Source organism: Cibotium barometz, chromosome 17 (genome assembly GCF_041138505.1).
Source record: "Cibotium barometz isolate CiBa-2024 chromosome 17, ASM4113850v1, whole genome shotgun sequence".
NCBI classification, from domain to species: Eukaryota; Viridiplantae; Streptophyta; class Polypodiopsida; order Cyatheales; family Cibotiaceae; genus Cibotium; species Cibotium barometz.
Window position 1 is genome coordinate 56,842,183 of NC_141062.1, and position 15,019 is coordinate 56,857,201.

Below are 15,019 nucleotides of genomic sequence, written 5' to 3' on the forward strand. Positions count from 1 at the left end.
TAATGCTAAAAGAGGATTTCCTACCATATTCTAGGATTGGACATCCTATGCAAAAAGAATGATTTTCATCATATTCATGAGAAATATTTTTTTTTTGTAATTATGCATAATTAATTGATTGTGAGAAAAGAGTAATTTTTGATAAATTTATTTTTATCAAAAAGAGAAATTTCCATGATAATTGAGATCCAAGTAATTAAATGGTAAAAGAGAAATTTTTGATAAATTTATTTTTATGCAAAAAGAAAAATTTTTATTATATTTGAGATCTAAGTAATTAAATGATAAAAAAGAAATTTTTGGTAAATTTATTTTTATGCAAAAAGATGAATTTTCATTATATTTGAGATCCAAGTAATTAAATGATAAATGAGAAATTTTTGGCATAATTCAAATTATAAGTATTTATCAAAAGTGAAATTTTGAGCATTATTAATTTTATTCAAAAATATGGGTAGAATTGATTTTTGTAAATCTCATGAATCTTTTACTCAAAAAGAAGAATATTGAATATATTTCACTTGAGAAATTTGAGAAAGAATATGAAAATATCCATCGAGAAAAAGTACCTTTAACTAGGCCAAGCCATTGGTAGAAACTTAGAAAAGTCCCATCGGTATCGAAAGTAGAAAACAATACTAAATGTAAATGGATGTGGATGTGGATGTGGATGTGATGTGATATAAATGGATGTGGATGTGAATGTGATGAGATGTGAATAAGATGTGATGATATGTGAAAGGATGTGATGTGATGTAAATGGATGTGGATGTGGATGTGGATGTAGATGTGATGAGATGTGGATGGGATGTAAATGGATGTGGATGTGAATGTGATGAGATGTGATGAGATGTGAAAGGATATGATGTGATGTAAATGGATGTGGATGTGGATGTGATGAGATGTGGAACCCAACTACTTGAGTTGTTGCTGTAACTATGTTATAACTCTAATGAACCAAAGTGATTGTCACATAGCCTATAATCACTTGTGACATATCACCTAGAATCTCACCAACCATACTAGTGACATAAGCTCACAGAGCTGTCATCCTAGCGTGTCACCCATATCCACACTAGTTGAGCTCGATATTTCAACACAACACAGCATACATTACACCTATACTTCATCGAAGAGAACTTCCCAAGATATGAAAGTGCCCCCTCTTGATGTGCCTACTATCTCTGTCCTTGACTAGTAGCTACCTACTACAAAGATTTTCTTTTGAACCAAAGGAAAAGAGATGGATTACCCTTACTCGTGTACCGCTTCCTTTGCTTGCCTCTTGAGCTTGTTACGTAAACCAATGCATTGATACCATGAGAAGAGTGCGAGAAAGAGGATAAGCTTGGACTCCTTGCAATCAATCTTCTTCACATGCACACATGAGTAAACAATGAATTTTCTTCTTTCTTCTTCAATAACACGAAGATAAAAGTATATACTCTAAAAAAAAGTACTCTACTATTCAATATACATGGTCCAACCCGATCATATGAGCCGGCACTATAACTATGCTATAACTCTAGTAAACCAAAGTGACTGCCATACCACCTATAAACCATTGACAACATATTAATCATAATCTCACGAACCATGCCAGTCACAAAGTTATCTTAACATGTCATCCATATCCACACTAGTTGAGCTTAATATGACAACAAACAATAACCTTTTCAACTCGAGAGTAACTTTTCATGACCCTCACTAAATGATGGCTTCTATAATCACCACCACCAACCATAGTGGGTTGATAGAGTAGTATGATCTAGAATGCTAATGTCCTCTTTAGTTTCTCATAATCTCATATATATTAGCCAATAAATTGTACGTCAATCTTTATTAAGAGATACATGACCCTATTAAGCTCTTCTTCAACTAGCTCATATGTGTACACTCGGCTTGGACTTCATCATAATCTTGTTGTAGCCACTTAATCTTGTGCGATGATCTTCATCAAGGGATACACAACCGCATTAAACCTTTTCTTCAACTCGCTGGTCTAGAGTCCATCAATTATTTTTCTTATGTTCTCATGTGTGTGTGTGTGTGTGTGTGTGTGTGTGTGTAAGAGTATCGCATTGGTATAAATAGCACCATGAGTTGATCACAGCAGATTCAGGATTTGATACACCATGTGAATAGTAGAAACACTAGGTTTAGATACCAAGATTTCACATTGCTATAAACAGCACCTTTGCAATGGTATGAAATAAAGAGCACATACAGTGTTTTTAGAGCAAGGAATGCAGCAAGTCATTGACAAGATAATGGCAGGCACCATCTCTTCAACAAATGTACCTTCATGCACAGCCAAATGAGAACCATGAGTAGAGAGAGAAAAAGAGAGAAAGAGAGAGAGTGTGTGTGTGTGCACGTGTATACATACGTGTGTGCAAGGGGCTTGCAAGCCATACACACAACCTTCAGTTACACACAACATCCTATTCAAGCCTATCTAGGACACAACACGCATTTACACTTGGTAATGTGCAGGAGCAATGCATGAAGGACAGCATTCACATACAGCAGAAATGGATGAAGACCACATCTGCAGTGTTGCTGTTAAAAACATGGAGTACATGGATGGGCAGTCCATACGGTGCAGTTCTAAGTATGCAGCATTCAAGAAGCCTAGAAATCCTGAACTTTGACCCTCACATGCAAGAGGAAGCACTCCCACATCCCACACTCGGGTTTAGCAAACCCGAGCCTAATTCACCTAATGCACACAGCACTACACAAGTACCATGTTCCATAATCACAACACTCAGCACAAGTGTCATGTTAAGAATTAGTCCCATCTAGAGGCCAACCTACCTCATAAATCAGTCCCTTGGTAGATTCTGACTACCCTCCTAAAGATTTCAACTCCTGCAATCTTCTAGACAGAGATGTTATTCATGTCTGCAGTCTCCCAAGTCATTGCTTTTTAAGCCAAAGTCCATGATCATCAACATGTGAACAAAACATGTGAACAAGAGACTACAACGTGCTTCTAATCAACAACCCCTGGACATGATGCAAAAAGCTTTCTGGTGATTCAGAAAGGGAAAGGAATGTGCTGAGTGTTAAAGATCATTTCCCCGAATACACAGCCTAAAATCAGACAAAGATCTCTCTCTCTCTATTTATATATATGTACACACACACACACACATAGATGTCTCTCTCTCTATTTATATATATGTACACACACACACACACATAGATGTGTGTGTGTGTGTGTGTGTGTGTGTGCATACATACATATATACATAAGTATACACACGCACACGCACACACGCATGCACACACACCCCTACCTACCACGAAAAGCATGAACCATACTAAACAAAGTTATCAATACAGATATACTTGACAGCCATAACAGACTGCATTATTTCCAGTCCAATTCATCACTAGTTCTGGTCAGCAGAGTGGGATGCTTATCCATCATGCCATAGCATTACATATGAAATATGATTGTAAATTTCAATAATTTGTCATGTACAACAACAAAAAATCAGCTCTTTATTCCTAAGCTGCTGCCTTTTCCTCATTTGGCCAGAATGAAGTGGCCTTCCCTGTCTTGGAAACAGTGGAGAGAACATCCTCCGGCTTTACGTTCCCTTTGACAGTGACCTTCTGTGCAGTCAAGTCTATGTCGTACGTCTCTACACCTGTAAGAAGAAATCATTCGTTCCTCACTAACACGATTTGTGCAGAAAGCAAAAACTGCAGTATTTTAAGCACAAAACGACAACTCTTATAACAACCTAAGGAAACTACTGAATTGCAGTTTTTGCAGCAGACCATTAACCTTCAAAATGACAACTTTTATAACAGCCTTCACATTAAGGAAACTACTGAATTGCAGTTTTTGCAGCAGGCCATTAACCTTCAAACTGACAACTCTTGTAACAACCTTTACATTAAGGAAACTACTGAATTGCAGTTTTTGCAGCAGGCATTAGCCTTCAAAGAGAATAGAAAAACAGCAAGGTCTGATACTATTAACCCTAGTTAAGCTCATGTGAAAAACCAAAAAGTAATACCATCCATTTTTCCCAGAACTCTCTTCACAGCTCCAACGCAGCCTTGGCAGCTCATTGCCACTTTCAGTTCCACAGTCTGAAAATAACGAAAACTAAGATAATGCAGAGATTTTATTCCGTAAAAATAATATGAATTTATCAGTCTTGGATCTTTGATATTTAAGTTGGTATTGCTATGTGCATGGGCACAAATGCATAGATACTGCATCCATACACATGTTTTCAAAAACTGTTGCATCCATAGCGATGATAACAAAACCTGATGCATTGATACACATACGTGGACATACACGGGCATACATAAAGCATCCAAATGCATGTGTATATAGATCACGACCGTTTTTACACACACACACACACACACACACACACACATAAGATCACATGTAAGTGTAATAGCAAACCCTTCTTCCCATGTAGCACATAAAAACATTCATAATTCTAAAATGCATACGAACGCATACCACTGTAAACTCAGAACTGAGAAATAAAATAAAGTATCCATAGACGATTTTGCGCAGATAAACGGCAAGATCTGAAGAGGGATTTGAAGGCAAATCTAGAGGGAAGCTAAGGGCGATTCACCCAGTTCTGTGAAATAAAAGGAAACCATTCGCCCCAGGGACGGGAGAATACCTGGCTGGGGGTCGCCATGGCTCTCTCCTGCTTCTTTCTTGCGCCGGTAGGTAGCGTAGGGGATGATGAAAAGGATTAATAGGAGGCACGTTTCCTGTCAACGCCGACCCACTTACGTTGCCGATTTTCTTTAATAAATAAATCATAGATTCGAATGCACAATTGTGCCTTACAATATCACGTTATCTAGACAAAGAACAAACTATAACCACGAGTCACGACCCTCTTCCTCTCATTAATTAATTGATTTTCTTTTTTTCCCACTCATTGTTTGATTTTCTTTTTTTCCCACTCATTGTTGTAAGCCCCCCCTATTCACTCTATATGCATATTAATTAATTGATGCCCCGTAAGCTAAGGTGTATATGTTTCTCTCTCTTGCACGAGGCCGATGTCTCTCTTTGTAGGCATCAAGCATCTCTCTCTCTCTCTCTCTCTCTCTCTCTCTCTCTCTCTCTCTCTCTAGTTTACACAAATAAATGGAAAAAAAAGTCTCTCTGATGTTCGCTATCTCTCTTGTTTACACAAATAAATGGAAAAACAATGCATCTCTCATATCTCTCTCTAGAGCTCTTCGCAGGCATCAAGTCCTCTCTCTCTCTCTCTCTCTCTCTCTCTCTCTCTCTCGTAATAGAAGATATATTACCAAAATTACTTTACAAATTGCCACATGGCTGCCATGTGATGTACGAGCTTTCCCTCACATTACTCCGAACCATAGGTGTAGACATGAAATGAAAAAATTCTTGCGCAGGGCAGAGCCTCTCACTCGGGGCCTCGCCCACCCCACGGATATTCGGACGAGAGACTAATCCCTCGGTTCTTCCAAAACCGAACTCGAAAGAACTTCCCTCGCCCAGAAAGCACGGGTGATTCCTCCAGGAAAATCTATACTAACGTAGTCAAGAGCCTTAACTAACCAAACTGATCCGACCGAACCTATAAGTCACATGGTCCGATCAAGGGAAGAGACTTGCACTTGGATCATAAAGACCAACGCTTTTTTCCTCGTCAAGAGGCACATCCGTTGACTCTTTTCCATAGAACAAGGACTATCCAGGATTTACTTCAACTATCGTAACTTAACAGAATTGAATCTCATTTTAGGGATCCATCAGCCCAGCCTAACCCCATCCAATCCCATGGGTTAGCCAACCGCCCAATCACTGTAGTAATAGGATCCATTTAGAAATTTGGTTATGTTTTGCCCCGGGTACCAGGGACAACCTTTTAATGAAACCATAGTATCACGGATCATAATCCTCCAAAATATCTAGCTTGAATTCCAATTTACAATCATTTCTTCATCGGTGTACCTATGGCATCATTGGTAACCAGAACGCTCACCACCTGTTCACTCAGGGGCCTTTTTAATAGTTCCTAGCTCATAGTACTCGAAAATATAATCACATAAGAAAAATTTCGATGGACTCTCTGTTGAAGATCAACAAGATCAACCAACAGATCCACATAAAAGAGCCATGGACTCATCCGTTGAGGACCAGCAAGGCCAATCAACCAGATCCATGCCCGAGTTCAGAAAAACAACTCTAACACCTTGTTCCATTTTCTTCCCTGACGCACAGGTGGGTATCTTCGCGGTGACCCAGAACGCTTTAGGCTCCTTTACAGGTCACCTAGCGCTTTACTCATAGGCCGCTTCCTTAGTTCCTCATCCACCGTACCGGAAGCTCACCATTTAAATCGAACCGAGGCTGGTCAAGATCTCGGCTGACCTTGCTACGCGAGACGTCCTCCATTGACTCCGTCAGCTGTTGTTGCAACTTTATCACTTAGGTCTCCACGATCTCATTTACAAGATGGTCAAAATGCTTCCCCAGTATTCTTGACATAAAACAGTCATTTAAAAACAAGTTTCATAAATACAGTTTCTAGCGAACTCTCATCTTTCCACATTGTTCCACATCATTTCTCGTTATTCCACATTCTTCTACATCAATTCACATTGCTTATTCCACATCTAGTCATATGTATTCCCATCGTCTTCATCCATTCTCATCCAATCACATCATCACATCATATTACACTCATCACATCGTCTTCATCCATTCTCATTTTCTACTTGTAATTTAAATTCTTTATCAATATAATGTTTGGGGTTATTGGAATGAAATGTTAATGATCTTTTACTTAATCAAAATATTGGAAAGAAGTAGTTTATTCGGCCTTTACAAAATGGAAAGTCAATGATGGGATCAATGAATATCTCATAAAAGGATGCTTCTGACACTTGGAATACTTGGCAACCGAGTATCAAGAATATAGAAGGATGCTTTTGACACTTGAAATACTTATGAGTTTTAAAAAATGGACAAATTTTTCTCAGTTTCACATGTGATTTTTTCAAGGATATTTCTAAGTGTGATGATTTTCAAACAAGAGCTATAGAGAAAAGCTTACTATATCAAAGCAAGGAGAGAGAGGAGCAGGCCATAGAAGAAGATTAGATTATCCCACACAAGAATTAATTTAAAAGGAGCTTACAAATTTCAAAGTAGCAATGCATGAAATGCCTATAAAATTATGGTGGGCTACATAACGCGCGCATATATTTACTCTAAACAGTAAGAGTAAGATCCTTACATGAGGCAATTATAGAAAGCTCACATTAAAAGGATGTTCATAGATTTTGCAATAGTATAATTGAAGCATATTATCATGGAAAATTTAGAGGCAAAATTGCTTTCTATAATTTTTTGCAAGATGTTGCTCAAAATACCACTAGAAAAAGCTCATAAATATAAATAGAAATCAAAAGGAATGTTTGACATGGTGAAAATGTGGGGTGGTCCTAGCTACATGATTTTTTGAGTGATAATTTTTATGTGAGCCCTCAACGACTGCCCCACAAGTTTTATGTGAGTCCTAAATGACTACCACAAAGCACCAAGAGAGAAAGGCTATCAAGTTTTGTCCTTGTCTGCATAAATATGTCCTTGAAGACGTCAAGTATCTATGCTAACGAAAAAAAGGCATGAAATTTCTTTAAATATTTATTTTCATCATTGTGGAGGATGATATAATAATAAAGTGCAATATTATAAAACTTCTACACTCTTTCTTATTAGTAGTTTTTATATAATCTATTTAGATATGTTTTTTTCCTTTTTATAGATATAGGTGCATATATCATAGTCGCACTACATAAAAAATGGTTTCTTTTTATTACCTTCTAGGTGGCATGCAAAGGAAGATGCTCTTATTGTCTTTTGTGGTTTGAGGGTAAGAATCATCAATGTATCTCATCTTGCATATGATCAAAGATGGCAAGGCAAGTAGAGGATATGAGACTATTGTCAATGTTTTCCAAAACTATGTCATTAGATACTATGGAAGAGTGCTTACTATAAAACACTCTCCATGAGAAGCTGCACGATTGCTGGCATTTGTGGGTCATACAAATTGCAATAATTTTGATGCAAGTTTAATTCAAGAGAAATGGAAAGAAGTGGGAATGTTTTGGAGCTCTCATCTTACATTTAATATTGGTCTAATAATCTGATGGTGGTGAAAATAGAAGAAGTTAATAATAAAAGACTACATGGTTAAGAAGGGCATCTACTTTATAATAGATGACTATGTGGTCCAATGGAAAGAAGTGGGAATTTTTTGGAGCTCTCATCTTGCATGTAATATTGGTCCAATAATCTGATGGCGAGAATAGATGAAGTTAATAATAGATGACCACATGGTTAAGAAGCGCATTTGCTTTATAATACCTTGTAGTGGTTGAAACTTTTTAGCAAGAAAAACCAGTGATGGTGTGTATGGACATCATTATAATGGAAAGAAGCTTGTGAATGCAAATAATTCCTCCAGAGAGTTAGCTATTGGGGATGGGGATATGTGGATTGCCTTAAATCATGTATCCTTACATGGACTAAAAGATGTTGGTGTTGTAAGCGATGTTAGACAGGATTATCTACACCTTAAAGACTCGCAAGTGAAAAAAATACAAGCATGTGGTGCGTCTATCATCAAAAGAGAGAGAAGTGCACATGGAACTCAAGTCTACTGCAAATACCCTGTGACTATATTGATATCTTTCTATCACATTAGGCTTACGGGAATGAGTAGTGTTGGTATCAAAAGTTCCTTATTTCTTTTGAATTTAGAGAATCATAGTCCAATTTATAATTTGAAGAATAATTTCATTAGTTTATGAATCATTCATAAATGTCCAGATATCATGCCATTTTGTGGTATTACTCATTAAGACCCAGTCCACTAGAGTGAGCCAGTGTGCACCATACACCACATGGTTCTCTAACCCGCAAACACATGATGCAAATGTAGTTCATATGGAACTCATGTGACTATATTGATATCTTTCTATCACATTAGGCTTATGGGAATGAGTAGTGTTGGTATCAAAAGTTCCTTATTTCTTTTGAATTTAGAGAATCATAGTCCAATTTATAATTTGAAGAATAATTTCATTAGTGAATGAATCATTCATAAATGTCCAGATATCATGCCATTTTGTGGTATTACTCATTAAGACCCAGTCCACTGGAGTGAGCCAGTGTGCACCATACACCACATGGTTCTCTAACCCGCAAACACATGATGCAAATCTACCTAATGCAAGACTTCTGCAAGTCATTTTAGAGTTTTAGGCTATTTTTGGGATACTATTCTACCACTAGGCAAAGTGAAATTATGAATGACAAAACATACTAGTGATGTGGCTATTGAGTTCAAGGCCACCATGATTTATCAAGAGGTCTTCAGGAAGAGAATCAATGGAAGTTTCTCTGACATGTTAACACCTCATCTCTTAGTGTTGATTTACACATAGTTGAGATCAACTAATTTGATCTTACCAATGTGATGCATTAGCCCTAGATCCTACAAGTAGCATCAACATTTAGAGGCAATCTTGGCCAATACTATGTATGTGCCAATTCAATGCACATGCTTCATCGACAAGATCTACAGCCTTCTGGTAGGTGCTGCTAGACTGAGTGAAATTCAACATACATGACCATGGTGCTTCTTCACTGTGCTGTGTGGGGGGGAAACAGAGTGGCCTTCATAGCCTTCATAGCCTTCATAGCCAAGTTCAACACAAGCTTCTTTGCAACCTCCATAGCTATAGAGAGAACACTTAGTAGATCACTAGTCAAGCTTCATCGCTCTCTCTCAATTATACAGTGACCAGCCCTTGCAAAGACACCACAGTGCAGGTCGGTAATGATGGGTTCATTTTTAGCCTAGCCTTCAACAGAAATGCCTCCTTCATCAAAGAGGTGTAGTACTCCCCTTGTGACCACCATCTGAACCTCTCCTTGGGCCAGCTCTTCCAGCCAGCTCTTCCAAGGTCGACTATACCAGCCTCCTGACTCCAATGCTTGCCGGTCCAATGCTTGCCGGTCGATGTGAGGATGAAAAAAAACATTTGTGGGCTTGTTCACACATTTGGGGGATTTTACAAAGTTTGTATACACACATTAGGCCTTATTGGTGGTTTTTCACCCGTGTCTCACACTTTGGGCATTTTGAATGTTCGTATAACATCAAGGTGCAACATTGTGTATGTATGCCTTATAGGTGAGCTATGTGCCTATCATGATTATCAGATGTTTAGTTCGGATGCGTAATCATGCTTATCATACTATTTTGATGAGCACATGGCTATGTACATGTATACATCCTTACATTCTTTTGTATATGGGATCATATGAGGAGCTATGGTGTCTACTTGGAATTCCAATTTGGGACTCTTTGCACATACCAGCACTTTTGGGAGGAGTGGTACGCGTGTAAGTATGGGTTTGATCCATATCATTCCGTGCGCTGAGGATAATGACCGATGAGTTCATGATATACGGCTATGGATGATTATATGGGTGATGATGATCATGGTGGCTATTTATAGGATACATTTGGTGAGTTATGGCATGACACGTTTGGATAATTGGAGGATGCGTATCTAGCATGCTTACGCTTTTGTCGCTATCGCAGTGGTGTTCGCATGGGCCTCAATAGCTTCTACGACTCACCCACGACATTGACTATCCATTATCTCATTGGTTCTCATTTACCTAGACCAATTCATTCATTGTATTGTGGCAGGGATGATGAGGATGATGATGTTGTATTACACACACACACACACACACGTGCATGCACGCACGCACGTGCGCACGATGATATTGATGTATCGCTCACGCCTATACATGATCATAGTGATATATGTGCACATGATGCCACACTGACACATATGCACATGATGATGATATATGCGATAGTGATGTGTGTGAGTCAAATCATGCGGGCATGATCTCGAGGGTAGAGATGGCACCTAGCATACCACCAGGAATTGACACTTGTATGCCTATCGTCTTTCCTAAGGATCATGGGGACACTCTAGTTGATCATGGTGATATTCTAGAGGATAGTGTGCATTCGATTAGTGATGCATCCATTAGCACACTTAAGGGCAGTGTACTCTACAGTATACTCTACATATACGAGTGACAGAGACACCTATGAACATAGACCCGAGTTCTTAGTGTTAGATGCATCAGGCTTTTCTTCGAGGATTTCTATTTGTGGCCTGAGTTCTTAGTGTTAGATGCATCAGGCTATTCTTCGAGGATTTCTATTTGTGGAGATTTCTATTTGTGGAGATATCTCTAATAGGACCATTACTCCTAATATTCATAGCATTCCTAGCAGTGTTTGTGTGGATAGAGTTTATGTATTTGAGTATTATGGGATAGTGCATGAGAGTAGTGATGATTTTTCTGAGGTTAGAACTTGTAGGAGAGGTAGGATTGTGCATATGGATGTAGAGAGCTTTGTATTTGATTTAGACATTTTCCTAGATCCAATGATTAGAGAGGTTGACCTATCTTGGGATATAGGTTATACATGGATACGATTGATGGAAACACACCATGATCATGATGATGCCTTTAGAGATTGTGAGGATGACATGGTCATTTATTTGATGGATGATGCCACTTTCATCTCATGTGTGGATAAACTATATGATGATGCTTATGGTGTCCCTATTTATCATGTTTTTGCTTAGAGGATTACACATATGTGAGGATTTCACACATGAGGGCATGTTGCATATTTTGGATCGTGCCTATATACACATTGATGCAGTGGATCATGCCTCAAATGATTCGAGCTATGCTATAGTGGATGGAGGCATTGGTTCACATGAGTTCCTACATAATGCCGACTTTGAGATGTGTTTCTTCAACTTCCATGATTGTCTGCACAACCCTAGTTTCTTTGGATCTGCATCATATGCCACTCGGGATGTACGGTAGATGATTACATGCTATACCATTTAGATGCACTTGTGGCATCTCTTGGTCTTGATCTATATGGACCATTCAACATTCCAATTAGGAGTTTTGCTTCCATTTGGCGGATACCTTGGATGTTAGTTCCATGTTTTAGTTGGCGAGGATGGACTTATGAGCTATCCCTCGGAGAACTATTGCTACGTTGGATATAAGGGTCCATGATGCATACTACATTTATCCATTTGGCCGAGGAGGACTCATATCTAGCCTTATCATCAACATTGGCTTCTTGCACTTTCCATTTGGCCCTAGGGGATATTCAGCTACTTTCATCATTGACAATGGTCTCTTACACTTCCCCTTTGATCCAAGTGGAAGATTGCTTAGCTTCATCATTGAGGGAGGCCTCATCATTTCCATTTGACCCTAGGTTTCATACTAATGTTATGGTATTTGGGTCTTCCATGACAGTGGCTTATGTCATGATTTTTGGCTTCCATACATAGCCTTTTGTATATGTTTGATTTTTGCATGATCATCCTTTGATTTTGAGGAGGACGTAATTATAGGAGGGGATGGTTTGTAATGAAGCAACAAATTTAGATTAGGTCTAGGACCATGGTCACAGGCTCAAGTATAAAAAGGGGCTCATGGACCACTATTGTATCCTTTGGACATATTATGATATTTGGTCATTTTAACTTTAAGAGCCTCATGGCTTTCTCACTTTGGCTTATGGAAGGCTATTTCCGTCCTCTTGGTGGGAGGTTAACTCACTTAGGCATCATGGTAGTCTGTACGAGATTATCTCCTTAATCTTGTATTAATTCGTGTGATTGTCTCAAATCTCAGCTTGATGAATAGTCCATTTCACAAAATATGACATTTTGACCTTCAGGTGTACACACATGCAACCAATGTTGCACATCTAATTTCTCTCGTCATGTACGTAGAACTTAAATAGTCTCTAGCAAGCCTCTTACACAGGGATATAGCATGCATCTAGATACCTTTCAATTTCGTCAATGATTTTTTTGCCAGAACCATCCAAACCTAATTGAACTTACATTTTCTCCATCATAGCCCTTGTACATATACTTGTAAAGATACTTGAGTGTAGATAATGTAGATAAAATTTCTACATTTATATGTGCATCATACCTTTTTGACAAAACAGTGTTATATGGAACAACCCATCTATAATTAATATTAAAATTATTCACTCTAACAATTCTCTTTCATTTTGCCTCATGTAAACATGATAACCATTATTATCCAGTTGTTTCTTGAATAAAGGAAGAGGGATATTTTTTTTTATCATTTCCCCTCACTCATACAGACACAATTTGGATTAAGGCCTTGCAACAAGGACCATTATTATCCACAATTGTTTCTTGTATAAAGGAACATCGATATTTCTTTGAGCATTTGAAACATCTATTTTTGCATACTTTCAACTATCAAAGTTTTATGCTCTCTCTCTCTCTCTCTCTCTCTCTCTCTCTCTCTCTCTCTCTCTCTCTCTCTCTCTCTCTCTCTCTCTCTCTCTCTCTAATCATAATTTCTATTGTTAAAGAGACCAAAGGTATAAAAGGTAATATCACACTGATAGAAAAAGGTAATATCATCACCGATTGAAAAAGTTAATTAGAAAAATCATTTATGTGTCTCATGACTATTGATACAAATAAATAATTAGAAATAACATTTACGTACTACACGCCTCTAATTTATAATTCATTTTTGTGATTAAAGCTTGAGTTCTATTCAAAGACACTTTAAGACTTGCTATTTCTGTCCCTAGTTCCTCTTAATGACCTCCTAACTTATCTTGTTGCTCCTTTACAATAGCAATTATTTTCTTATAACAACCAACACTAAAAAGTTCCCCTTCCTCTGACGAATCAAAACATGTATTAGTATACATGTCTTCAACAATCCCTTTGATGAGAGGATTGTCGGTATTGGTATATACATGCCTTCAACAATCTCTTTCATGAGATGATTGTCAATAGTAACAAGTGAATCTCTCATTGTGCTATGTTCACCACATTCATTTGTCAAGTGGTTTTTCCAAGGTCACCCAATATACCCTCCACATTAGATATACAAGACTTCATATTGTTGAGATCAAAAGAACTAAGCTCTCTCAAGTTGGGATAACCTTGTCCTTCATCATCTTTTCAATGCATGAAATGCAATTTGTTGACCTTTTAACTTTTCATACTCTTGGAAAAATAACACGTTTATATGCACGCAAGATTGCTTGATCATACAATGAATTCCTCCTACGATGCCTCATTCCACTACGTTGAGACTTTGAAGCAATGGTACCAACATCTTTATCCTTCACTTTCCAAGAACGTTTGACAAGACAATCTTGGCTTTTCATTCTGTTAAATAACAATATTATAATAAGAATAATATTCTCCAATGTATCACATTTGACAACATAATCCCCACTATCCTTTTACTGTTAAAGAATAATATTATAATACGAACAATATTCTCCAATGTTCACTTTCCATTAATATGAAAAATTTCTTAAAACCATTTCATCTATGTATGTAAAAGAACATTAAATCGATAAATAAGATATATAGAATAAATATTTACACTTCAATTTATGAAATCTAATTATTGGCTATAGAAGATTTATTTATAATTTTAAGTTTAACTATAAATTTTCACTTGTACACCCTAAACCTTTCAAACCATTTAAATAAATGGTCACACTTTTAACCCCTCAAATTTATATTTTGTACACACTAAAAAATTTCACTCAAATATATATTTTATACACCCTAAATATTAACTCGAGATTAACAAGGACCACCGACATGCATCAACAACACACACACCTACATCTATGAGACAACAAGCTTAGTGGAAGTGTGTGTTGGTCACAAGTGGAGATGAGATATATACAACAAGCCAAGAGCATGCACAAATAGTGTAGAGCCGCTAAAGGATATACACACATAATGGGAACCCACCTAAAAGATCCTTGTCCACCACCCTCACTTATGTGTTGTCCGCCTAAACATGGGAATT

General features: G+C 37.6%; 1 protein-coding gene across 1 annotated transcript; it reads right to left on the reverse strand.

The window, feature by feature from the left end:
* Positions 1–3,330: 3,330 nt before the first annotated feature.
* LOC147630214 (copper transport protein ATX1-like) lies at positions 3,331–4,849 on the reverse strand. Its single transcript, XM_086811847.1, has 3 exons — positions 4,674–4,849; positions 4,038–4,113; positions 3,331–3,662 (listed from the first exon to the last, which is right to left on the reverse strand). The coding sequence occupies exons 1-3, from the start codon at positions 4,689–4,691 to the stop codon at positions 3,520–3,522; spliced, it is 237 nt and encodes a 78-aa protein (XP_086667973.1). The 5' UTR covers positions 4,692–4,849; the 3' UTR covers positions 3,331–3,519.
* Positions 4,850–15,019: the final 10,170 nt, after the last annotated feature.